The following is a 24,892-nucleotide window of genomic DNA, read 5'->3' as shown; positions in this document are numbered from 1 at the left end:
TGTAGTGTGAGGTCTACTGTTTAAAATACTTAAGAAATATCAGGGGCTGGGGATTTAGCTCAGTGGCAAAAGCGCCTGCCTGGCAAGCACAAGGTCGTGAGTTCGGTTCCCGGTACCGGAGAAAAACCCAAAAAACAACAACAACAAAAAAAAAAACAAAAAAAAAAACCTGTATGTAGTGTGAGGTCTACTGTTTAAAATACTTAAGAAATATCAGGGGCTGGGGATTTAGCTCAGCAGCACAGCGCCTGCCTGGCAAGCACAAGGTCGTGAGTTCGGTTCCCGGTACCGGAGAAAAACAAAAAAAAAAAAAAAAAAAAAAAAAAGAAATATTGGTGGCAAATACATAAATTAGTTACGGCTTTTTTTCCTGTGGGTGGTGACATTTAAATTTCATCATTTTATCTTCTAAAAGCTAACTGGGGTGCATTTTTAATTAGTACACATTTACAGTACGTAATGATGACACTCATCGTCAGGAACTGGTGCCTGTTTTCCTTTTTCCTATCCCTTTCTTCTCCCCCCACCCCTCCCTGTCTTGGACCCTGACCCCCTTTTCTCACAGTACCCGGTGGTCATCATGTTCCCCGTGGAGAGTTGGTACTTGTACATGACACATCCAAATTCCCTTTTCAAAAAGTCCAATTTCCCTCCTCTCCTTTTCTCTCCCTCTGTAGCTCTTGGTCACCTTCATTTACTCAAAAGATCTACTTAACATGTATTTTTTCAAACGAAGCCAATCTTTTTTTGTGATGTTGATGCAGATATGCTTCCAATAACTGTTTCATTCAGATGTGTTTAGGTGCGACATAATTCACCCTCTGCCAGACTCCTGTTCAGTGGTTTTCAGTATATTCACAGGGGGCCTTCGGCCACCAGCATCGCCACATCAATTTTAAAGTGTTTTCCTCATGTCCCAAAGAAATTCCACCTCCACCACAGTCCCCGCTCACCCCGCACAGCCCCGAGCACCCACCCTGTACTTCCTGTCCCTGCGGGTCTGTCTTCTGGAACACTGCAGGTGAATGCCGCGGTGCGGCCCATGGCCCTGCAGGAGCGGCCTCTGCAGTGAGTGCACCTTAGGAGTGAAGCACTGGCTCTTGGACTCGGGTTTGCCCATTTAGTTTAGAAATCACACTAACCCATATTTTTTATGTGGCATCAGGCGTTTTTTTCCCTTTACTTCTAGAATTGGTTCCTTCACTTATGAGCAACCTGCTGAATCCAGATGCCATTTTCTCCAACAATGAAATGAGCCTGTCAGACATCGAGATCTACGGCTTCGATTATGACTACACCTTGGTGTTTTATTCAAAGCACCTCCACACTCTGATCTTCAACGCGGCTCGGGATCTTCTCATCAATGAGCACCGGGTAAGGTTACTGTCCTGGGGACCTGGCCAAGATCCCCAACTGCCTGTGGGAGGGGTACAGTGAAGGATGACATAAGAGACAGAAACAAGCAGTAATGCATAAAGGGGGGCAGGGAGGTCAGCGCCTCAGGATGGGCAGAGACAAAGATACTCCGTCCAGCCCCTGCTTAGTGGGTGTACCCAGTAATGGGGGGGGAGTATCAGGTGACTCAGAGGGCTGCGGTGATCGGTGATCCTAAGCTAATGAGGGTCTTGCCCTGGAGCATCTCTAGGCTTTAGTGCTAGTCCTAGTCTTAGTCTTGGTGGGAGAGGATTTCCCCCAGGAGATGATGGGGAATCTCTAAGGGGTGACACCAGTGATCCCAAGCCTCCAGTTCATCCCTCAGGGAAGAATGTAAAGCCAGCCATTGTGAATCTGTGTCCCCAGTGCACCATCCCTTTGCAGCCCCACCCCCCCCTCGCCCCCTTGGGTATTAAAGAACGAGAGAGGGCCAGGGATGTAGCTCAGTGCCACAAGTGTCTGCCTGGTAAACACAAGGTCCTGAGTTTCGATCCCCGGTACCAAAAAAACAAAACGGGAGGGCAGGTCCTCTCCCTGGCTGTGCCCCTGCTGGGCTCCTGGAAATCGCTTAGTAAATCGTTGCAGAAGGAAGGAATGGGCCTTGTTTCATTGCAAGTTTCCAGGCAACACTGAGCTGGAAGACAGCTGTGTCTGAGAAGATCTTTGCCTTTCTTGTCTTTGTGTTCTCTTACATTTATCTCTCGGGCACAATAACACCTGAGGGTGCACTTGGGAGACGCACGTCCGTGTCTGCTCTCCCGTCCCGGCAGCCCTTTCCTTGCAAAGCCTCATGCCGTGAGGCCTTGTGACTTCCGGTTAGAAGCCCCCTCAAATGCTAGCGGTGTCTTCCTGCTGCACCGGCTCGACTTGCTTACATGGAGAATATTTGACTGTCTTCTGATGCAGAGCAGTTTTGAGTTTTTAATGAGGAAAAAGAAAGCAAGCCCCGAGCACCTGAACTCTTCCTCCTGCAGCGGCTCAAGGCACAGTCAGAGTCCGGGCCGCGGCGTTGCCCAGGTGCCCAGGGCCAGCTCCTGCAAGCAGCCCCACCCCACCCAGGGCGTGGGCGGCCGCAGCCTCTCTGCAGCTCTGGGCGGGTTTCCCTCTGCCCGGGCCAGTTCTCCGTGAGCTGAGCGTGTTCACCACATCCCTGCTGTGTTTCCTGGAGCCTTCCTACCTCCGCCTTGGAGCAAGGCGGGTGTGATGATGGATGGGTCCTGGTGTTGTCATGGAGACCCAGCAGGCTTGGGGGTGTGGCCAGCAGGCTGGGCCCATGTAGTGCAGAGCCCCTAACAGGTAACCAGAGTGGGGGCGTGGCCTGGGAACCCAGACCCTGCGCCTCACGTTTCTTGCCGGCCCCAAGACTTCTTTTTTTCCAGATGCCCCATGCTCTCCGAGGATGCCACTGTGTAACTGAGGTCTGAGAGTGTGGCCCCAGACCATCACCTCCCTGGTTCTGGATGCTGTGCTTTTATTAATGCAGCCACAGTTGCCACTAGTTTTAGATCCTGACTGTTGGATCTGGTATGCTTTCTGATTCTCTTTCCGTGATGCCAGGCTGAGCTTGAACGTGTGCTCCTCCTGCTTCAGCCTCCAGGTGGCGGGGATTACAGGTGTGTGTATTGTACCCAGCCCTGACCCTCGGCTTTCCTTTATCACTGGGTCCAAGAAGCTCATGCATGTTTTCTAGATCCGAAATGTGGAAATGGTGTTTGGCAAAGATGGCCTTTCCTCTTACTGTCACAGAAGAGGTAACAGGACTTTCCTGGCCTCCCGGCTGCTGCCCTTCTCAGGGGCTGTTGGCGTCTAGTCCCAGGCCAGCTGCGGCTCCTTCCTTCCTTCTCTCCTTTCCTCCTCTGTCCTGTCCTTCCTTTTCTCCTTCCTTTTTTGTTTTTTTCAGACTGGGTCTCGCTACGTAGTACCAGCTGGCTTTGAACTCACCACATAGCCCAGGCTAGTGTTGAACTTGCAGGCATCCTTCCGCCTCAGCCTCCTGAGTGCTGGGATTACATGCGTGCATCACCACGCCCAGCAAGCTTTGGCATTTTCTGGGACTTTGATGTCACTTCTGACGTGCAGGCCACAGTCTGGACAGCGCTGCTCACCGACTGCTTGGGTGGGGACTGCGGGCTCTGGAGCCTGACTCGGGTGCACATCTGTCGTCGTCACTCGCCGCGTCATCCTGATCAAATCACCCAGTGTCTCTGGGCCTCAGTTTCCCCCATGGAAAATGGGTCTAGTGAGCACTTTCCTCAGGGGCGCCTAGAACCTGCGTGGCGGGTGCCGCCCGGTACGATCGTTATGGTGTCTGACTTCGTGGTGGCCCTCACCCTTCTGCTTTACATCTGAGGAAACGAGGCTCGGGCCTGAGGCTGCAGGCTCTGCCCCGGGCCAACAGGCCCAGGCTTTGAGCCCCATCCGTCTGTTTCCGTGGGGCTCAGAACACTCTTCTACCTGTGGGTTTTTATTTCAGATTAAAATAAAAATTCATGCAAATGAAACATTCATGAACATAAAACATTTATGAAATCTGGGGGCGCAGAGAGGAAATAGATGATGAAAAAGAAGTCCTCGGCAGAGGAGCGCTGACATCCCATTTCCGTGACGGCCGTGCGGGGCCTGTAGAAGTGTTACCATCTTCGTGATATCAGCGAATTGATGGAGCCCGTTGTGATTATGCAGCTTTTTCTCCTGCTCTCATGAAACAAAATAATTCTCCCAAGAAGCGTCGGGCAGGCTCTGTTCCTCCTGCCAGGACCAAATGCTTTTTGTGCGCCTGTGGGGATGGAAAGACATTTGTTTCTGAGACACGTCATAGAACAGGAGGTCTGCAATTTAGAGGCTTTCCAAAAAGCAAATGTGAGAGGTGCCAGCTCCTTTATAATTACCTTTTTTTATAAACCAGAATAAATTTTGATAAAAGTGGAAAATGTGGAAAGTGCAGTGATGCCTGCGTGATAACGACCTGTGTTTTCACTGCACGTGTCCGCCGGGGAGGGGGAGGAACTGTTTGGGGAGGGCTCTGGGCTGCCTCCCCCGCGCTCGCGTGCGCCCGGCGTCTCATCTGTGGGCGCTGGTGGTCACCCGCTTGTCGCCCCCAACGCTGACCATCCCGTCACGGCCCGCGGTCCGGGCCCTGTGTCCGCACTGTGGCCGTTTGGTGTTAGGTTGTGAAAGGCTGCGGTTGGTCATGGTGGCGCACGCCTGTCATCCCGGCACTCAGGAGGCTGAGGCAGGAGAATCGTCATGAGCTTTTGTTCTGGTGGTCCTAGAATGAAAAAGCACTGGTGCAGGTGCAGTTAGCTGGGGCCCATTCCGTGCCCTCTCTGACTCCCTGTTTGAACCCGGTGCCCTTTTCCTACTGCACAACCCTTTTCATGACGCCGAGCTACCGTTTTCTGTCTCCTTAGGCTCTGTGTGGCTTTGGCGGTGTCTGTGACGCCTTCTGGTTCGGTGGCTGAGTGCTGGTCAGGGTTTGTAGGGTGCTCCTCTGTTGGGATTTTTTTTGTTGTTCTCAAATTTTTGGTTTGTTCTCAAACTTTTAATGATTGTGCCCCCGCCTCCCGATTGCTGGGATTACAGGTGTGTGCCGCTGCGCGCTGCTCACCCCGTGACTCCTCAGTAGACCCGTGGAGCACGTCTGAGCTGGCAGGGGCGGTGCGTGTCCAGCGTGGAGCCCCTGAGTTGCTTCAGAGTTGATCGTGCGGGGCTGGGGGAGAACGTCGGGTGACCAGGCCTGGTTCGGATAGCGGCCTGCCCCGTGTAGCTTTGTGACTCCAGGCGAGCTCCTGGCTCTGATCCTCAGATTATTCAACAGTGAAACAGGCGTGAGCTGCCCCGCTGCCGCACACCGCAGTTTTGTGGGTTAAACAGTCACAGGACGGCCTGGCCCGGGAGAGCCAGTGCTCGGCAGAGGCAGCCTCGCAGGGCGCCCAGGGCGTCTGGTCCCTTCGGCGCCCTACAGGGTAGAGGCTTGGAGGCCGCAGCTGCTGGCAGAGCCAACGCCGTGTGGGGCCTGCGTGGCTGTGTGCTGTGTCACTCGCGGGTGCTGATAGAGATGCAGCACTCCGTGTTCACGCCTGGAGACGCCCACGGGTGGGAAAGGCCCCGGGGCGATGTCTCGGCAGGGCCCACAGGTGTTGGAGAGATGAGCCCAGGCGCGACATTTGAGTCAGTGCTTCCTGCGGCCCGACTTGAAGGCCCGCTGCGTGCCTCGGGCCTGGTGGTCAGGGAAATGTCGCCTGGCCACGAGGAGGTGCGGTGTGGCGTGGCGAGCGCTTCCTGCGGTCTGGATGAGCCAGGTTGCTGCTGGTGTGGTTTCCATCCCACGGGCAGCTCTGGGGCTGTCTCTCCCCTAGGCTCAGGAGCAGAGGGGCAGAGGGCTGAGCCAGACTCCGTCCTCTGGCCTGGCAGGGTGGCCCAGGCTGGTTCCCTTGGGCAGGACCAGCGGGCAGGCGTGACTTGACAGCCCGGAGACCTGGGCGCCTCCTGAGGCGGGCAGGGTGGGAGATGGGGGACCAGCCCGGCATGGGGGTGTGGGGGCTGCAGTGTGAACACTGGGCCGTAGGGTGGCGGGAGCCAGGTTGTGCTGGAAACAGGGGACAGTCCAGTCCCTGCTCACTGCAGACAAGAGGCAGAAGTGGGTCCAGGGGAGAAGTGGATGGGTTGTGGGGTCCGAGAGACGCGGGGCCGAGGGGAGGGAGGGCAGGGTTAGGAGGGGAGGAGATGGGTGGAGACAGGGCCGACCTCTACCAGGACGGGTAGCAGGGCGCCAGGCAGGGTGGGGGCCCGGGGGCCAGGAGGCGGTGACTCGGAGCAGAGGGACGTGGTCATCTGTCCCCAGCCGCCTCCCCCAGGTGCCTCTGCTCCCGGGGCTTGGACAGGGCCAAGGCAGGACCCTGGGGTGTGCTGTTAGCTGAACCTCATTCTCCTCTTTGCAGTACCCTGCGGAAATCAGGAAGTACGAGTACGACCCCAACTTCGCGATCCGCGGGCTGCATTACGACGTCCACCGGGTAGGTTCCCTCATGGTTCCCTGTTTGAAATAAAGCGGCGCTGCTCTCTGCTGAGCGGTGGCCTGGTTTTAAATTGTGTCCTCTGGGGCTGCAGAACCACACAATTCAGTGGGTTTGTTACAGCCTTTTTGAGGAGCCTGAGGACTGGAAAGGCAGAAGCACGCGCCCCTCCTTGGCAGACTGTTCTTTCGCAGTTGTCGGTTTTTGGGGCTGGAGGAGGAGCCAGTTGCCGTATCTAGTTTTCTTTTGCTGACCAGCTGTTTCCTCAAAAAGCACTTCAAGCTGGTGGGGTGGTGCAGCCCTGTAATCCCAGCACTGTGGGAGGCTGAGACAGGAGGATCACACGTTCAAACCCAGCCTGGGCAGTTTAGCCATTTAGTGAGGCCCTGTTTCAAAAAATAAAAAATGGGCTGGGATATAGCCCGATGCAAGGCCCTGGGTTCAATCCCCAGTGCTGTAGAAAACAAAGAAATAAAAGTCACATTATATAACAAGCGAGGCTTTCAGCTTTAAGACGAGGCGGATTGTGCCTTGTTTCGCGAGATTGTTGTAGTTGCTCACTTTGCGTGTGTCTGTGTCGTGTACAGGCGGTCCTGATGAAGATCGATGCCTTCCATTACATCCAGCTGGGCACCGTTTACAGGTAGGCGGGGGTGGGGTAACTCTGGGCGTCCACCGTGGCCCCTGGCTGTGGGGTGTCGATTCCCTCGCCCGCCCCCGGAGAAGGCGGACGCAGGCCTCCTGCCCTGTCCCGTGCCAGGGCTTGGCCTGCAGGGCGCCCTTGGGAGCACACAGGACTCATGGGCGGCCGGGGTGCCGCGGGGGGGGGGAGGGCCCGCTGTCAGGGCGCCCCTCGGACCCCTCCGCAGTCCTCGGTGGTCTGATATAAGCCCCACCCCCACCGCCAGCCAGGGGTTGGAGTGTGTGGATGTATTTCGCTTGGCCGGAGATGACTGTAACTTAAAGTCGAGGCTTCGGCCTCGCTCCTTCAGATGCTCTCCTTTGGGAGTGACTCGTGCTTGGATTCCTTCTGCGAGGCTGCCTGTCCTAGCTCAGGTTCTCTCACAAACTCTGCCCTTGGAATGATTTATTTTTCTTTGAAAAAGCATGAATGAAGCTAAGAACAACAGCAGGGCTTCCAGGGGGCCGCAGCAGATCTGGGTCCTCCCTTCCACCCCCAGGCTTCAGATGCTTTGAAGGTGTTTTCTCCTGGCCTCCCTGCTGCCCTTCCTTCTCCTCGTCTCCCCTCCCCTTTCTTCCTATCCCCCCTTCCTCTCCCTCCCCTCCCCCCTTTCTTCCTATCCCCCCTTCCTCTCTCTCCCCTCCCCCCTTTCTTCCTATCTCCCTCTTCCTCTCCCTCCTCTCCCTCCTTTTTCTCTCCCCTTCCCTCCCCTTCCCCTCCCCCGTTTCTTTTTCTCTGTCCCCCTCCGCACGCACGCACGTAATATATAAGCAGATGAGTGCTGGTTCTTCTGCCTCCTGCTCTCTGCCGGGATGTAGCTTCTGCCGGGCAGAGGAGGAGGCTCTCCAGCACCCCGCCCGCTTCCCGGTCCTTCTAAATCCCTCCCTGGCTCTCACTGTGGCCGCCGTGAGCCACTGTCAGCAGCATGCTCCTTCCGCCTGCTCTCTGGAGCGGGCAGGTGCACCGGGATTATTTCCTTCTGTGTGTGACATTGGGCTTTCTTACCCATGCTAATCTTGCTTTTTATTTGCTTAGTTTTCTGCGCAGGTGTCTTAGTCACTATCCGTCGCTGGGGCACAGCGCCCGACGCCCGCGGCTTGAGGAAGGAAGGGTTTATTTTGGTTTTGTTTATGGAGCTCTAGGTCCATAGTCCGAGGGCCCCAGGCGGGTGGGAAGCCAAGGACAGGGAGGGAGGGAGGTGAGCCTCAGCGGCCACCCTAAGCAAGCTTCCCGTTCCTGTGAGCTCGTTGTGGCCTGACCCCAGCCCCATAGTCCCGTCCCCGCCCAAAGACCCCAGCTCAGCGCATGAGGCTTGGGAGGAGGCGTCTAAACATAGACCGAAACAGCGGGCCTCCCTATTTTCCCCCGTGTTCCATCATATATGTCAGGGTCTCACTAGGTCCCTAGTTCAGGCTAGCTTTGAACTTGCAGTCTTCCTGCCTCAGCCTCCTGAATGCTGGGATGACAGCCCCGCTGAATTGATGTGGGGCAGCTGCGCGTGGCTGGGGAGGTGGCGTGGGTCCCTGCGGCAGCCCGTGTCTATGTCTGAGTTTCCCACCCTGGGAGCCCCGTGAGAAGCTGTGATTGGTGGCACTGCAGTCACAGTGAAGCTTCCTCGCTTGGGCCCGGGCCAGCTGTCCCCGGGGCGGCCCTCTGCGCAGGGCCCGTCCCAGCAGAGGCAGGCACGACTGCTCCTGTCCCGCACCGTGAGCTGGGGACAGCTGGGCCCGAAGAGCCCCCGTGACTGGTCCAGGTGAAGGCCCCGGTTGTGTGGGGAAGGGGGACTTGAACCCCAAACAGACGGGCCAGACCTGTGCTCCTCACCCGCTCCCTCACTGCCCGAGGCGGCTGGGGAGGCCGGTTCCTGGTGAGGCCAGTGCTGGTCTAGGTTGCCGCGTTCCTGTGGGGCCGGCCGTCCCCGTGCCGTCCCCAGGTCCCAGGTGACTCTGTCTGCGGGGGCTGCCTCTGGAGTGCAGCTGATGGCATCTTTGCAGCTGATTCTCGGTTGCTTGGACCCCAAGGGTTCAGGCCCGTCTGCGTGGTGGCTGAGTGGCTGGGCCTGAGTGTGGACACAGGACACTCCCCAGCAGTCGTGTCCTGTGTGTGTTTGTTTTATGAGACCAGGTCTCACTCCGCAGTCCAGGCTGGCTGAGAACTCGCAGTGGTCCTCCCGCCTCAGCCTCCCTAGTGCTGGGATTGTAGGTGTGCACCACCACAGCCGGCCACGAATGATGTTCCTTAAGCGTAATATCAACGCGCAGGCCGCTCTGAGGCAGTCAGCCCGCCGTGTCAGTGATACAGTCCCCGTCGGTCCCTGTCCCTGCTGCCGAGGCGCAGCGTGGCTTTCGGGCGCGGCCGGTGCTGCCGTGTCCTTGTCACCGCTCGTTCCTCAAGCGCGGAGGAGCCGGGTTCCTCGGCAGACCCTGAGGGGGCAGGTGGCGGGTACGGCTTCACCCTGGCACGAGGAAGCTGGGCACGGTGTCGGCGCTTCCTGCCCTGGCACCTGCCCTCTCCCCCAGCGCCCGTCCCAGGCGGCAGCCTCTCACCCTCGCTCTGCATTAACAAAACGGCGCCCGGAGCCGTCCCTGGCCAGCCTGGCCCTGCGCTCTGGACTTCCTGTGCCTCTGGTGGCCGGGCCAGGAGACGGGAGGAGCAGCAGCGCGGCCCGCGGGGAGGGCTGGGAAGCGAGCACTTCCTGTCCCTGCCCGGCAGGGCGCCCGGTGTCGCTGTTCTGGCCCCTGTGGTGGCAGATTCCGCCTCACGGTGACCACAGCGTCTTCCTCCCTGGCGGACAATCCCAGCGGTGGCCAGAGTCCCCCCGTGGTCCCTGGGCCGGCTTTGATGGCGCCGTCTGCTTTTCCAGAGGCCTCAGCGTGGTCCCCGACGAGGAGGTCGTCGAGATGTATGAGGGGTCACACGTGCCCTTGGAGCAGATGAGCGACTTCTACGGGAAGGTGAGGGCAGCGCTTCCTCTGGGAGGGTGGCCGCGGAGGGGCAGCAGATGCGGTGGCCGCGTGGCCTCTGAGACCGCGCCAGGGACTGGGCAGAGAGGCTCCTGGGCGGAGTCCCCAGGTTCCTTTGCTCCTCCCGCCACCCCACCTTTGCTGTTCGTCACTGCCCCTCAAGGCAGGTCCCCTTTCTGGGGTGGCCGCTAGGGGCTGTCGGTGTGGGTGCCAGGGACTAAGCCCTGCTGCCCTTGCCACAGCCTGGGTCCTCTGTCCTGAGTGGGACCAGGGCGTGGGGTGGGCACCCAGAGGGGAGAAGGGGCGGGGAGGGCCACACTCACCTCCGTCTCCCCTGGGTAAGACGCCCACTGTGCTGTGAAGGGTGAGAAACAAGGTGAACACTCTACGTCTTTATTATTACAGTCTCCTAGCCGGGCGTCGTAGTATACCCTGCACCCTGGGAGGCTGAGGCAGGAGGGTCCCGAGTTGCAGCCTTGCCTGGGAAATTTTGCTCCTTATTGAGATGCCCTGTTTCTATATATTCAGATCTCTTTTGTGGACCACTCAGGTCCTGTTGGTCACCGGAAACCTTCTCACCCCCTACTCCCCCGTCCTTGAGTCCAGCCTTTCCTTCTGTCTGCAGAGTTCCCATGGTAACACCATGAAGCAGTTCATGGACATCTTCTCCCTCCCGGAGATGACGCTGCTGTCCTGCGTGAACGAGCATTTCCTGAAGAACAACATTGACTATGAACCGGTGCACCTGTACAAGGACGTCAAGGTGCTGCCGCCTGCTGAGTGCCCCGTGCACCCTGGTGCTTCCTGGGAGTTGCTTGGGGCAGGGCTTTTAAAAAGTTAGGTTTTCCTGAGCATGGTGGTCATGTATGCCCGTAATCCCAGCACACAGGAGGCTGAGGCAGGAGGATCACCATGAATCTGAGGTCTGGACTGCATAGTGAGTTTGAGACCAGCCTGCACTACATAGCGAGATCCTGTCTCAACAAATCAAAACAAACCAAAATTTAAAAAAAACAAACAAACACATAAGAGTCCCATGGGGGGCAGGGTGTAGACAGAACCTTCTGCCATATAGAGTCGCATTTATATGTTTTAACTTATATTCTGACCACATCTGTGTACATATTTCTTCACCTTCATTAGACGGTAGGAACTTTCTCAGTATCTAAAAATGTTTTAATGTTATTTGCTTGATGTATGTTTATATGTACTTGTACTATATAATACTTAGGGTGTATATTTATATAGATTTACTTAACATGTGTATATTCTAAAAAGATACATAGAAACCAAAAATATATTTTTCTTCCTTTTATGAGTAAAGTTTCTGCTCTCCCAAATCCTGGAATTTAGGAAAGGTGAAGAAGGATGAATTGTAGTTTCTCAATGTCAGTCTGCTATTGTCTGAGCTAAATTTAAATTCTTACTTATTTAGTGATGTTGTTTTTCTGAGGCAGGGTCTCACAGTGTAGCCCATGCTGTTGATCCTCCTGCCTCAGCCTCCCGAGTGCTGGATTGCAGGCGTGGGCCACCACACTGGGCTCAGTTTAAATCTTTAGCTTCTGCTCTCCTCTCTGCACACAGGCCCTTCACGTGTAAGCATCGCGGTGGGAACCCCAGCATTCTTGGGAGGTGCTCACTGAGAGCTCAGTTATTTGCGGGCCGTGTTACTGGCCCCGGCCGCTGAGCGTTGTGTGCGTCAGCTCACCAGACACTTTGATGATGTCAGGAGTAGCTGCCATGACATCATCCCCCCGGCACAGAGAGGTTGCCTAACCTGCCCCAGCTCACACAGCTTGTAGGCAGCACAGCCCAGGTGTGAGAGCCGAGCAGTTGCTTGTGTTTAACCATGGCTCCTTCTCCAGCCGCCCAGGCATAGGTGATTTTGCCTGCAGGTCAGGCCTCTGCTCCTGGCAGCAGAAAGTTTCCTATGTGTTCACCCTTCACTACTGGGCTCTGAGTTGGCACGAGATGCGGCTGCCACCCCCGAGCCTGCGCAGGTCCAGCCCCCTCCTCCTCCGCCGCCCCGTCTGCCCTCGTCTATCAGTCAGGTCACCTCTCTGCGAGGGGCGGGCTCTGTGACAGGCCCCGCCCGTTGGTGGCGCCTCAGGACGGGTTCTGCTGTCCGCCGTCTGTCTGCATCCGGGCGCTCAGTCCTGTTGGGGCTGAGGGAGGGCAGGGAGGGGCAGAGGTGCATGGAGCCGGGCTCTTCCTGCAGGTGGCTGAGGTCTGCCCTGAGGGATTTGATTCGGAGTCACTCCCATGGGCGACCTCTTCCAGGTGAGCCTGGAAGTTGCCCAGGGGGCCGCCTGTGCAGACGGGACAGGCTTTGGGTTTGCTGAGTGCGAGGCTTGCTAGCTCCTGGGGAGAGATGTTGACTCCAGTGCTGGCCACGTCCACGGTCGCTCATGCCCTGTGTCTCTGGCAGGACTCCATCCGTGACGTCCACATCAAAGGCATCATGTACAGAGCCATCGAGGCGGACATCGGTAGGTCCTGAACAGGCCGTGTTCCTCGCTCCCCTGTGGGCAAGACTTTGTGTCCCGGGGCTGCGGGCGTCTCTTTCCCGCGCTAGGCGGAGCCCCGACCCTGGCTTTGTGCAGGTCTCCCTCTCTGTGGAGAAGCGGGTGGCCACAGCCCCTTAGTTCCTCCCGTGTAGTTCCAGGAGTGGGGTCTCTGTTCTGTGCCCTGGCATCCTGCACCCCAGAACCAAGCTTTCTTAAGACTTCCACTCCCCACTGTGCCTAGCGTGATGCCACCCCCTTTACCAAGTGCTCGCAGGCCCGCCGACTTCCTGCCCGGCCTGAGAGTCTGTCTCTGCTCTTAGAGAAGTACATCTGCTACGCGGAGCAGACCCGCGCGGTGTTGGCCAAGCTGGCGGATCACGGCAAGAAGATGTTTCTCATCACCAACAGCCCCAGCAGCTTTGTGTGAGTGTCCCGAGCTTCCCGCCGCCTGCAGCCTCTTCTTCTTCTTTTTTATTTTAAAGAAAATTTAAAAAAACCAAAAATGATACATAATTTCAAAACAGGATGATAGGTAATTAACAATGGTTGTTATATTGCATATGGTTGTCTTCAAAGTAGTTACTCAGATTACCCGATATAGTAAAATGGATCAAACAACTAGGCGTTAACTGTTCCTTTCAATGAACTCATAGAAATCAGTAGTACAGTTATCTTAGCTATATTGTGTATATATATATATATTTTTCCCCCTTCTTTCTTTTCTCCTTTTCCCCATCCCAGTTGTTCTTTCCTTCTGAGCGGTTTCTTTCCCTTTCTCAGTATCTGTTGTACTTTCTGCTGTTCACTGTAGCAGTGGGAAACTGGGAAGAAATAGTTGCAAAATAGTTCAACCCTTTCACGTTGGGCCACGCGGCCGCCTGTTGTTCCAGGGACAGAGGGATGCGGTACATCGTCGGGAAGGACTGGAGGGACCTGTTCGACGTGGTCATCGTGCAGGCCGAGAAGCCCAACTTCTTCAACGACAGGCGCAGGTGAGTGTCGCCTCCCTCGGGCGCGGACCCCGGGGCCGCGCGTGGTGAAAGCCGGCCGTGTCTCAGCTGTGGATCTGGCGCCCTGCCTTCGCATGGTGATCCACAGCATGGTGGGATGGCGGGGTTGGCACGGAGAGCCGGTTCTCGGTGCCCCCGGGCCGCTGCAGACCCAGCAGTCGGGCAGTGAGAACGTGACAGAAATGACCAGCCAGGTCTTCGGCTACAGACTCTTTGTGAGGCTTAAGAAATAAAAGAAATCATAAGAGATGCTGCCCCGGCTGCGGGGTGGGCGAGGTGGCGGGGAAGGCATCTGCCCTCTTGGCGGGAACGTGGCCTGGAGCCACCAGGGTGGAAATCAGTATGGTGAGTCCTCAGCAAACTGAACCCAGGAGCTCCGCGTGACCCGGCCAGTCCTTTCCAGGTGTCTCCGCGGGCACCAGGAAGTCACTGCGCTGCGGCGACCCACGCGCAGCCATGGTACAGCACGCTCACAGTGCTCACGCTTGGGCCCCTGTGTGCCCATCAGTGGATGAGTGGAGAAGAAGAGTGGTATTTATGTACAGCCCAGCACTGCTGTGCCATAAAGAGGGATAAATGTGAGTTATTTTCAGGAAAATGGAGGCACCTCGGGACGGTAATGTTCAGTAAAGCAGAGACACGAGCTTCAGTATCCCATGCCTTCTCATACCTGAGGAACCTGGAGTATGAATAAAGAGCCAAGTGAGGTGGATAACAGGAAGTAGGGAGACAGAGCTTTCTCAGAAGGGAAGGGCAGCGGGAGGTGCCTGTCATCATCTGCCCCCGCGCCCCCAGTGTCCGTGGGCTTGAGAAGTCCTCCACTTGGAACATGGCCGGCTTGGGAACACTTTCACTCACACTTCTCTCGCCTGAAGTTGGTGGCCAGGCAGCCTTCTTGGCTGAAATTCTGGGGTCCCGGAGATGCCTGGAAGGAGCCGCAACCCCAAACCTCGTGTGGGGAGGAAAGAATGTAGGGTGGGGCTAAGAGAGCGAAGGGATCCGAAGCCGCAAGCACACCTCGCCTTGCTGTGTGGACTCCTGGGGGTGCCCGGCGGCTGCTGTCCTGGCGCTGCACCGTGGTGGGCCGGGGATGGACCCAGGGCGTCCGTGCTGACTTCACCCGTACTTCACCTTTGACCTGGACGGCTGTGATGAGAGCAGGCTAACCCTAACCTGCGCTTAGTGAGAGCAGGAGCGGGCGGGCTGGCTGGAGAGGAACACCTGGACCAGCGTCTGGGGGTGGTGTGTGACCAGCGGGCGTGGGGCCCGGGGACACCTGCAGAGAGTGGAGTCGCGTGGCCCGCACGTGCGCCCCGGGCAGGGCAGGCGGTGGAGGAGCGCTTGCTGTCGCCCGCGAGTAACAGGTGGCATTGGTGGCGCCCACAGCTGCCCTGTGTTGTAACGTTTCCCATTTCCGTCTCCAGACCTTTCCGAAAGGTGAATGAGAAGGGCGTCCTGCTGTGGGATAAAATCCACAAGTTGCAGAAGGGCCAGATCTACAAGCAGGTACCTCCCTCCCTCTTCCTCCCTGCGGCCGGAGCGGCCGGCCCGAGGCCCCTGGAATCCTCGGCTTGTAGCTGGGGCTCCCACCAGCGTCAGTTACAATATGAAATAACTCAAAAGGGAGCAGTTCTTTAAAAACAAAATTAAAACATGACTTGTCATAGTATGTCAAATTTAAGATGCTCATAGGTAACTAGAAATTTCTAAGGAGCATTCACCGTGGCATATTATACACCCCGATCCATGATTATCTCCCCATGAGATATGTTTTATGTACAGCTTTAACAAACTTTGTCATATAAGATTCTGAAGTGTTTCCAAGAATGAATTGCTGACCATTATTATGTTACTGAAGTTAGTTTCTTTTAAATATTTACATATTTTTATTTGTTTTTTTTTAATACTGATATGTTCTAGGTGGTTTATAACAACCTGTTGGATTTGTCAGAAAGTATATTTTTCCAGATCTTGAAAAATTAGATCTGATACACCATTTCACTTCTAGAAAATTAGCCTAGGAAAATTAAGATTCACCGCCAGACGTGGTGGCACACACCTATAATCCCAGCACTCAGGAGGCTGAGGCAGGAGGATCCTTGCAAGTTCAAGACCACCTGGGTTACAAAGTGAGCTCAAGACCAGCCTGAACTGCATAGCGAGATCCTGTCTCAAAAAGACAAAAAAAAAAAAAAAAATTAAGATTGACCTAATAAAACTTCTCTATAAGAATATTTATCACAAAGTAACTCGAAAGTATGTGTTGGTGTCAGTGGTGTCAGTGGTGGTCAGCATGAGGGCATTGGTAGAAGAGATCATGCTGCTTTTCAGCTTCTCTAGGGACAGTGGATGAATATTTATCTGCATAGAGATAAATCCATTGGTTATAGGGTGTTCATCTCAAAGTTGGTTATAGGGTGTTAATTGAACAAGGTAGTTCCGGGAGGCGTTTATGGTATGAGACGTTTCTGAGAAGTACACTGATACACAGGCCAAGTCTAAAAGATTAGAAGGTGCTTTCATCCTTACATTTTGGTATTTCAGGTAAATTAAAAGGCAAAGCCAGGGCCGGGGATATAGCTCAGTGGCACAAACTGAGGCAAGGCTCTCAGTTTGATTCCCAGTATCAAAAAAAAAAAGAAAGAACTAGGGCAAGAACCTAGTTAAAAAGCAAAGCCAACTTCAGCCATTTTTAGAAATAGACACTCTGCACCATTTCTGTCGTTTGCTACGTCTGTATTTCTCTCACGTTACAGGGCAATTTATACGAGTTTTTGAAGCTCACTGGCTGGAGAGGCTCCAAAGTGCTGTATTTTGGTGACCACATATACAGCGACCTGGCGGTGAGTGGCCCGTTCTCTCTCATTTGCGGGGGAAAAGATGAGTGAGGCTCACATATTTAGCGCTTGCACCTTTGTTTAAGGTTGTGTTTATGCTTTTATGAGAACTTGGAGTGGGCCACATTTTTAAACGTCTCCTTTAACAGAACGTGGTAGCTCAGAGCTGCAGAAAAGCGATGGAAATTAGAAACTTACTCTGTTGATCAGAAAAGCGTTCCTCCTGCAAGTAGAACAGGATGTAACCGCCAGCGGCTTCTTCCTTTGCCTTCAAGACCGTAGAAGCGCAAAAGCTCGTGGTGGTCAGCCGGGCGGTGCGGCCCCCACCCCTCAGGACGCAGACGCACCTCCGGGCCAGGGCGCAGGCCGGGAACTAGCTGAACCCACGCTGGGAGCAAGGTGGGCTGTCAGATCCCAGGCCGCCCTGGCTCCTGCAGGGCCGAGTCTGTACCTGTTAGCGATCCTCGGTCCCAGCTGTTGTGTTTGGGTCTGGAAGCCCGGTGACAGAGCGGTGTTGGAGGAGGGTGGTGGCCGCCACCAGCTCCGCGGTTGCTGTCTCTGAGGGCGCCTTCACCGAGCTTGGGGGCGCTCCCCCTGGGGTAGGTCTGAGAGCCGGCTCAAGGCCCTGCGAGAAACAGGCCTTGTTATCGTGTCGTCGTGCACTTCAGTGTGTGCACTGAACCGAGGGTCCCCCGAGGGGACCCCAGCCAGGTGACTCCTGTTACGTTTTAGCAGTGGCACCCGCCTTCCAGAGCTTGCCCCCGCTGGGAATGCTGAGAAGAATGCGCCGCAGGTTCTCACATATCCTACGTAGAGAAATATCAAAAGGTTTAAAAGATTTAACCGGAAGGAGATGGGTTGAGCCTTAGGGAGCAAAACCCCAAAGTCTCCTTTTCTTCCTCAGTGTAACAGCCGGGACCCACGGCCGCGCTGTTGGCGTCTCCTCTCCCCACCCGGCCTCTCCGCAGCCACCCCCACCTCTGCTTGCCCCTGGGCCTTTGCGCTTGCTCTTTTCTAAGCCAGACCCTTTCTCTCCCTCCCTCGCATCCACTTCCTCTTCTTGCCTTAGATCTCGTTCAGACGTCCTCTATTCGCCTGCTCTTCCTGAATACCTCAGTGACGCAGTGGTCTCCCTCCCTGCCCTCCTCACCCCTGTTCTCTTTGACCGTTGACCCTTGTGCTTGTGTTCACCGGCTGCTGTGTATTTACTCTCCTGCTTGTTTCCTGTGAAAGCAGGAGTTCGTCGTTCGTTGTTGTTCATGGCTTCATCCTCAGGATCTAGAATAGGAGCTGGAGAAGAGCACTTGCTAATCGTGTGCCCGGTGGGCAGGTGCCTGGCCAGTTAGTACTGCGGCCGCGTTGCTTAGATTTTCCACACAAAGCAGCCTTAGATGTCCTGCCCTGTGGTCTGGTGTGGGGTTATGCTACCGGGAATGGGAGATGTGCCTGTGGCTGCTTACGTTCGACTGCCAGCCTGGCGCTCTGTGCCATACCCTGGAGCTCGCTGCAGGGCTCCCTGAGGCCTGTGTGACCTGCAGTTTTTCTTTTTTGCCGTATAGTTCAGGCTGGCCTTAAACTCACAATGAACCCAGACTGGCCTCAAACTCACAGCGATCCTCCTATCTCAGCCTCCTTCCTGAGTGCTGGGACTACGGGCATGCGCCTCCATGCCTGGCATGGCCTGTGTTCTTGAATGAGAACCTTTGCCAGTATTTAGGGGACCCTCTCTGCGCTCCCTTGTTTTTGTTTTTGTTTCTTCCCAGAGCATGGCTAATGATTCCAAACCCTGTGTTTTTTGTTGTTGTTATGTTTTTTCCGCAAACCTTGTGTTTCCTCAGGCGCTGTGATTCACAGAGCCGGAGCTTTCCAGGTCTTTTAAGAAGTGTGCAACTCATTTAACACGGCTTGGTTAATAATGAACCGTGATTAAAGCCATTTAAATGAACCTTCCAGCCCCGCCCCGGGAAGGGCTGTGAAATGGTTCCCAGTGTCTGGGGTGGTGCTGACGTCCTGTGGCCTTTGTCATCAGGACCTGACCCTGAAGCACGGCTGGAGGACGGGCGCCATCATCCCCGAGCTGAGGTCAGAGCTCAGGATCATGAACACGGAGCAGTACGTCCAGACCGTGACCTGGCTGCAGACCTTGACCGGGCTGCTGGAGCAGATGCAGGTGGGCACCGCTTCTTGGCTTCGCCTTAAACGCGAGGATAGCTGGTAAGGAGGCGTCACCCGCTCTCCGTGTAGTTGGAGTCCTGGAGCGTGCGGTTGAGGCTGCCCTCCGAGGACCACGGGTAACTGGAGGTTGCGGTGGCGTTTTCCTCGAAGGGACCTTGGCGCTGCTTGCTGCAGCCCTGTGGAGGGTCGGGGTGGCGCCCCGGAAGACGCGGGTGTTGTTTCCTCACCGCTGTTGGCGGCATTCGGGGCCCCGTCCCCACACTCCATCATGCTGGGGCATGCGGTGTCACGCTGGAGCCCGGGCCCGGGCCTGCCTTATCTTGCTGTGGGACATCTCTGTTCTGGGCCTCAGTTTCCCCATGTGTAAGTGAAGGGTCTGTGCCAGGAACACGTTAGGCACGGGGCTTCCTGGAAAGTCAGAGCCGCGGCCAAGGTGTCTGGGTCCGGCCTGCGTGTGCTGTAGAACTCAGCGGTAGCGCCCGCTGTCCTGGGCGCGGCGCAGGCTCTTGGCACTGTGGGCTATGGGGCCGTGCAGGCTGTGCGCGAGGGCGTCCTGTCGCCAGCCGTCTCCGGCCCGTGGATGCCGTTGTGAGCGCGTCCCACCTCTCCTGCCTCCTCCTCGGGCCTGAGTGTCCCCGCCCCCTCGGCCCAGGGCCGCCTCCTTCGCACAAAGGAGCGTGGACGCTGCTCTCTTGGCTGCCGCCCTGCAGCCGGTGCCCACAGGCGGTGCCCACAGGCGGTGCCCACGCTGTCCTGCCAGCAGCTTTGGAAGCAGGCAGGGCACCCTGCGACGGCCAGCCAGCAGCCGCGTCCAGCAGCTGGCTCCAAGCAGGTCCCTCGCAGCGCGTGGGCCCCGGCACGTCTGCGGGCCTGGCCCCCCGGGCCGCCTGTGCCCGGCCTCCGCTTGTCCCTGCAGAGAGCTCCTGCTGTGCTTGCCTGCGAGATGAGGTGCCAGGCATCACCTGAGGGTCAGCGTGGCCCAGGAGCTGAGCAGTGCCACACGACGCCGGCCGCCCCTCTGCTGGGCGCTGGCGCTGTGCTTTCACTCCGAGTGGTCACGGCCACCCGTGCTGGGGGAGCAGTTTCCAAATAGGATGAGCCTGGGGCTTGGGGCCGGGGACGTGCCTGCGGTCCTGGAGCGCTCCGCGGGCCTGTTTGCAGAGCCCGCAGGGCGCTGTTCACGAGGAGGGAAGTCTGTCCTCTGAGTGGCGTCTGATGGTCGGGTGCCGCGGCTGATGAACGGGACAGGAGTGTGCGACTGGGTGTCCAGACGGGGATCAGAGGGTGACTCCGTGAGGCTCCCCTGAGGAGGGCCTGGGGGAGAAGCAGGTGTCAGGGCCCGCGGGGGTCCAGGTGAGGGGTGGAGAGAAGGCACGGGGTGCAGAAAGGCCCCAGGGAGGGGAGGCACGTGTGGGTGCTGTTGGGGTGCGGGGGCTGAGGGGACCCCAGCCAGGCACACAGCCTACAGCCAGGTGTGCCCTGTGCAGACGCTTCCCTGGACCGGTCCTCCTCCGCATTTCCCTCAGCGGCCTTGGCTGCCCTCCCAACCAAGGGCCAGCAGGAAGCAGAGGGACGGCGCCCAAGCGGGTGTCACAAGTGGAGTGTCCCCCGGAAGGGGTGCAGATCCTGGGTGGGGGCCCTGGCCGGCTGTGGTGAGGGGAGCTCCTTGGAGCTCCAGGCCTCCTCCACGAGGGCCGTCCCACCCTCCAGACTGCCGCCTCGGGGGGCCCTAACACCTTAGGGCATCATGTGGCCTGTGGGGCTCTACTTAGGAATTTGGGGGATGCAAGCATCGGTCCACAGTGCCCAGGGCAGGGAGCTTCTACCCTTGTACAAATTTATAAAGAAGTTGCATGTGTAGCATTTCATTTGCAAATGCACCGCATCTTTACATGCCTGCTGTTAGCATGTGACCACTGCACGCTCCTTCCGCTTCCGTGTCACATAAGTGTGTGTCATACATGTGTGTAGTGACAAATTGCTCGGCTTAGACACACATTGATGAAGATTCATATGTGTTACGTTCATACATAGCTTTTAGTAATAGTCTGATAGCTTCATAATTCCATCTGTTGAACAGGTTCAGAGGATGGGTATGGAAAGCCATTTTGTTTATTTTTGTAGTCGGGGGATTTCAGCTGGGGGGTGTGAACATGTGTCATTTCACGCAGTGTGCCCTAGGGAAAGCCCCCGTTAGGAGATTTCCTTGCTGCTCCTTAATTCAAGCCCACACCGTCTGATGTTTGGCTTCTGCCACAGGTTCACAGAGACGCGGAGTCGCAGCTGGTTCTTCAGGAGTGGAAGAAGGAGAGAAAGGAGATGAGGTGAGAGTGGCAGATTTTGTGTTTGTTTTTTGTTTTATTGTGTCTTTCTTGGAACTCCACGGTGGCCTTGAACTCCCAGTGGTCCTCCTGCTTCAGCCTTCCAAATGGTGGGATCACAGGCGTGCACCGCCACACCGGGTCAGAAAATAGGTTTCAATCCCATTCCACAGGCAAGGGAGATTTAGAGAGAGGTGGGGAACTTCGCTGTGTCTCTCTGGTATCTTCCAAAGCGGCTCTGCCCTCTGTTTTGGGGATATAAAAGGGTTGAGTCTGGGGCCTTGAAACTGTCAGTTCGGCTGCTGTATATGGGAACTGTGGCTAGGGTCAGTTTGAGAGCCGGATGGACAGACATTTTTCTTAATAAGAAATTAGGGCTGCTCTCGCTAATTTTTCTCTCATGAATCCTGCTCCAAAAGAGGTTTTGATTTCAGTATTAAAGCCTTTAAAAATGGTATGTGGTGCTGGGCGTGGTGGCGCACACCTGTAATCCTAGCACTCAGGAGGCTGAGGCAGGAGGATTGCCACCAGTTCCAGGCCAGCCTGGGCTGCATAGTGAGTTCAAAGCTGGCCTGAGCTACTAAAAAAAGAAAAAAATCGTGTGGCTGGGTGTTGTGCCTCATGTCTAATCTCAGCACTCATGAGGCTGAGACAGGAGGATCACCACGAGTTCATAGTGAGTTTGAGGCAGCCTGGAATACATAGTGAGACCCTGTCTTAAAAAACCTTAGCCAACTAAGTAAATGTAAAAATCCTGTGTCATGTATGTGTACCGCTCCCCACGCTGAACGGCATCATGAGGTACTGCAAATGCACACTGATAAAAGCGGAAGTTAGAGAGTAACAACCCTAACACTAGACAACTCAAAAAAATAAAAATCATTCTGTGGCTTTTCCCCACCTGCGGCTGCAGAGAGATGACCAAAAGCTTCTTCAACGCGCAGTTCGGCAGCCTGTTCCGCACGGACCAGAACCCCACCTACTTCCTGCGGCGCCTGTCCCGCTTTGCGGACATCTACATGGCGTCCCTGAGCTGCCTCCTGAACTACGACGTGCACCACACCTTCTACCCCCGCCGGACTCCGCTGCAGCACGAGCTGCCCGCCTGGGCCCACTGGTCGGCCCCACTCGGGGCCCCCGTCCAGCAGGCCGCCCAGGCCGAGTAGCCGCAGCCCGGCTCGGGTCCGTGGGGACCTGCGGGTGGCCCCGGGTGGGTCTGAGCGCTACTTTCTGAAGACACGGCCGCCAGGCCCTCGGGCGGAGGAGCCGTGCGGTCCTCCGTGTGCCCCGCCTGCCCACAGGGCTGGGAAACGGGTTCAGCCTGCCGCTCACTGAGGTCCTGGGCCGGCGTCTGTCCCGGGGTGGAAGAGACCCCGACCCCACCTCTGCTCGTCACTCCAGCTAGAAGTGGGCTCCTCTCGGAGTGTTCCTGGATGTTTGCGGGCTGGCACCGGGCACGGCGACATGGAAGGTCTGGGGCTCGCGGGAAGCCGAGGCCGTGGCCGTGATGAGCCCTGCGTGGCGGCCGATTCCCGTGTCCTTTCGTCCCGAGCTTTGGCGGGGCCGCTGGGAACGGAGTCTGCCCGGGAGCTCAGCCGCCCTGGAAGGGTGCGTGAGCGCACGGGGCCCTCGTCCCCAGGGTGCGAGGGCTGTGTCTGCCCGCACGCCGGCCAGGGACAGCGGAGCGACGGCTGTGGGCGGGAGCGGGAGATAAAGCCTCTTTCCAGCGGGCGGGGCGGGGCCGGCTCGGCCCTCGGTGCGTGGGGCTGCGCGGGGACCTCGGACAAGGAGAACCCGCGCCTTGTGCTCCAGGAGCCGCCAGCACCACGTGCGCATGCGCTCCGTGCGCGCGCTGGGGGAAACCTGGGTGAGACATCCGGGGATGGATGCCGCCCCACGCCCGGCTCCGGAGTCCTGTGCGAGCACCGTGGCCCTGTAACCTGTCCTGTCCAGACAGAGTGAGAAGAGGAGCCGCCTCTTGAGTGTCGTCTGCCTGGAGGAGGCGGCGGCCAGGCCTGCAGCCCTCTCCTCGTCCTCGCTGTTCCCGTCCTGTCTGTGTGAGTTTTGGGACTTTGGCTGTTTTCTTTAGGTATCATGAGGCGGGATAGGGTGAAGGACATTGAAGGTCACAGCAGACCTCGCTAGCCGAGCTCGCCTCTGTATTTACACAAGCACCCCCCAGAATCCTCACGCCCCTCTGTATTTACACACTGCCCTCTGCGTGCATCACGGTGTCTGCTGTTACAGTCACGGCGCTCCTGGTGGCATTTCCGTTGCACGAGGTGCGTGAGCTCTTCTGATCGGACGAGCCCGGGTGTTGCCTGGACCGAGTGTGAGCTTGTGCCGTGCTGTGGCAGGAGCGGGCGGGCGCTCGTGGGAGTGCTTGCCCCCTGAGTGTGTTTGCTGGACTATGTGTATCACAGCTGCTGACGGAATTCCAGCTGGGCACGCTGGCGCCGGCCACCGCCCACGTGCAGAAGTCGGTGAATATGGCGCGGGCTCTATTGCGCCCTTCGTTACCATGGGGTTTGAAGGTGACCCCCTGAGCCCACGCTGGCTCTGTGTTCTGTCCACTGCTGTTATAAACACAGGTGGGCACGGGAGCAGGAGCCTTTTGGGGAGTAGCACAGCCGTGCTGTGTTTTTACTCAGTATTTTGGGAGCTGCCACTTAATGCCCACAGGCGAGGGACAGACGTACTTGGTGCCAGGCTCTCCAAAGGTTTTTTTTTTTTTTTTGGTTCTTCTCTGGTACCAGGAAGCGAAATCACGACCTTGCGCATGCCAGGCAGGCGCTTTTGCCGCTGAGCTAAATCCCCAGCCCTCTCCAAAGGTTTTTGTTTTTGTCTTTTTGAGGCAGGGTTTTGATGCACAGTTTAGGCTAGTCTTGAACTCACTTGGTAGCCCAGGCTGGCCTCCAACTTGCAGTGATCCTCCTGCCTCAGCCTCCCAAGTGCTGGGACTACAGGCGTGCGCCACCGTGTGTGGCCCCAAAAGGCTGTGCTGTGCTAATGATTTCTGCTTCAGAGAAGCAGAGTGAGGAAGCAGGTATTGTTTCAGAAAGGATTCCTGGTTTGTGTCTAATCAGATATTCTTGGGTGCCAGTCCCAGGGAGGCTGGGTTCCTCAGGAATGAAGTCGAACTCGTTCTGACATTGGCTTTCCTAAGTGTCCAGGTTAGTCACCCACGTGTTGGGGGAGGAGAGCATTTTCTGGGTTTGAATGATGAATTTTGTAATTATTTCCTCTTAGGAGGGGTTCAGGCTCGGGGCCACGGGCAGCTGCCTGGCAGGGCCCACCGCACACCCATGCTCACAGTGTGCCGGGAAATCAGCCTGTTTCCTACCGTTAGAAAATCAGTTTGCAAGGTAAACAATAAATTGAATCTGAACACCTAAAGATGACTGTTTTTAACATTGCTTAGGCCATTTTCTGAGAGTGACGTGAATAAGAATTCCTACTCCGGGGCAGTCCACACCGGCCGAGACTCGCAGTGAGGCTCGCAGTGCTCGTGGAGGGCGTCTGTGCAGCATGTTTCCTCAGCCGCTTGTACAGAGGAGACCTGGCTTTTAAAATATTTCAGCTTCCAGCTCCCACTTTCCCCCTGACGTTCTCTATTTGTCTCCGCCTCTTTCTTTCTCCATTGACTCCTGTTTTTTGTGCTCACCGTTAATAACACGCAGCATGCAGTCTCTGCCGGGGCGCCGGGCGCATCTCGGAGTAAATTACCGCTCGCTTTGATGCCGTCGCCCTCTTGATCATCTTCACAGAGGGGAAGCAGAAAGCCATCTCGCCTCCTCCCGAGTGCAGCTTGGGGTGGACAAAGTGGCCGGCGCCCTCCTCTTGCCAGTAGGGCGTCTGGGCCGCAGGGCGAGTGTGTGTGTGTGTGTGTGAGTGTGTGTGTGTGAGTGTGTGTGTGAGTGTGTGTGAGTGTGTGTGAGTGTGTGTGTG

The 24,892-nt window shown here is 56.6% G+C and overlaps 1 protein-coding gene across 1 annotated transcript; it reads left to right on the top strand.

Annotated features, from left to right (window-relative positions):
* Nucleotides 1-1,189: 1,189 nt before the first annotated feature.
* Nt5dc3 (5'-nucleotidase domain containing 3) lies at nt 1,190-22,128 on the top strand. Its single transcript, XM_005374577.2, has 13 exons — nt 1,190-1,374; nt 6,375-6,449; nt 7,037-7,092; nt 9,995-10,085; nt 10,720-10,857; nt 12,523-12,583; nt 12,922-13,024; nt 13,492-13,593; nt 15,036-15,117; nt 16,368-16,454; nt 18,478-18,618; nt 20,883-20,947; nt 21,858-22,128. Exons 1-13 carry the CDS (start codon nt 1,207-1,209, stop codon nt 22,108-22,110), a joined length of 1,422 nt encoding a protein of 473 aa, XP_005374634.1. The 5' UTR covers nt 1,190-1,206; the 3' UTR covers nt 22,111-22,128.
* Nucleotides 22,129-24,892: the final 2,764 nt, after the last annotated feature.

This window comes from Chinchilla lanigera, unplaced genomic scaffold (genome assembly GCF_000276665.1).
Source record: "Chinchilla lanigera isolate Chin_1 unplaced genomic scaffold, ChiLan1.0 scaffold00004, whole genome shotgun sequence".
NCBI classification, from domain to species: domain Eukaryota; kingdom Metazoa; phylum Chordata; class Mammalia; order Rodentia; family Chinchillidae; genus Chinchilla; species Chinchilla lanigera.
The sequence above is the reverse complement of the archived record's forward strand: the minus strand, read 5'-3'. Positions and strand labels throughout refer to the sequence as shown.

What these genes read in the sequence shown, in the direction of transcription:
- Nt5dc3 (XM_005374577.2), top strand. Translation starts at nt 1,207, where the DNA reads ATGAGCAACCTGCTGAATCCAGATGCCATTTTCTCCAACAATGAAATG. An exon ending in ACCTGTACAAGGACGTCAAG is followed by an intron (nt 10,858 to 12,522) that starts GTGCTGCCGCCT and finishes TGTCTCTGGCAG; the next exon opens with GACTCCATCCGTGACGTCCA. An exon ending in TTCTTCAACGACAGGCGCAG is followed by an intron (nt 13,594 to 15,035) that starts GTGAGTGTCGCC and finishes TTCCGTCTCCAG; the next exon opens with ACCTTTCCGAAAGGTGAATG.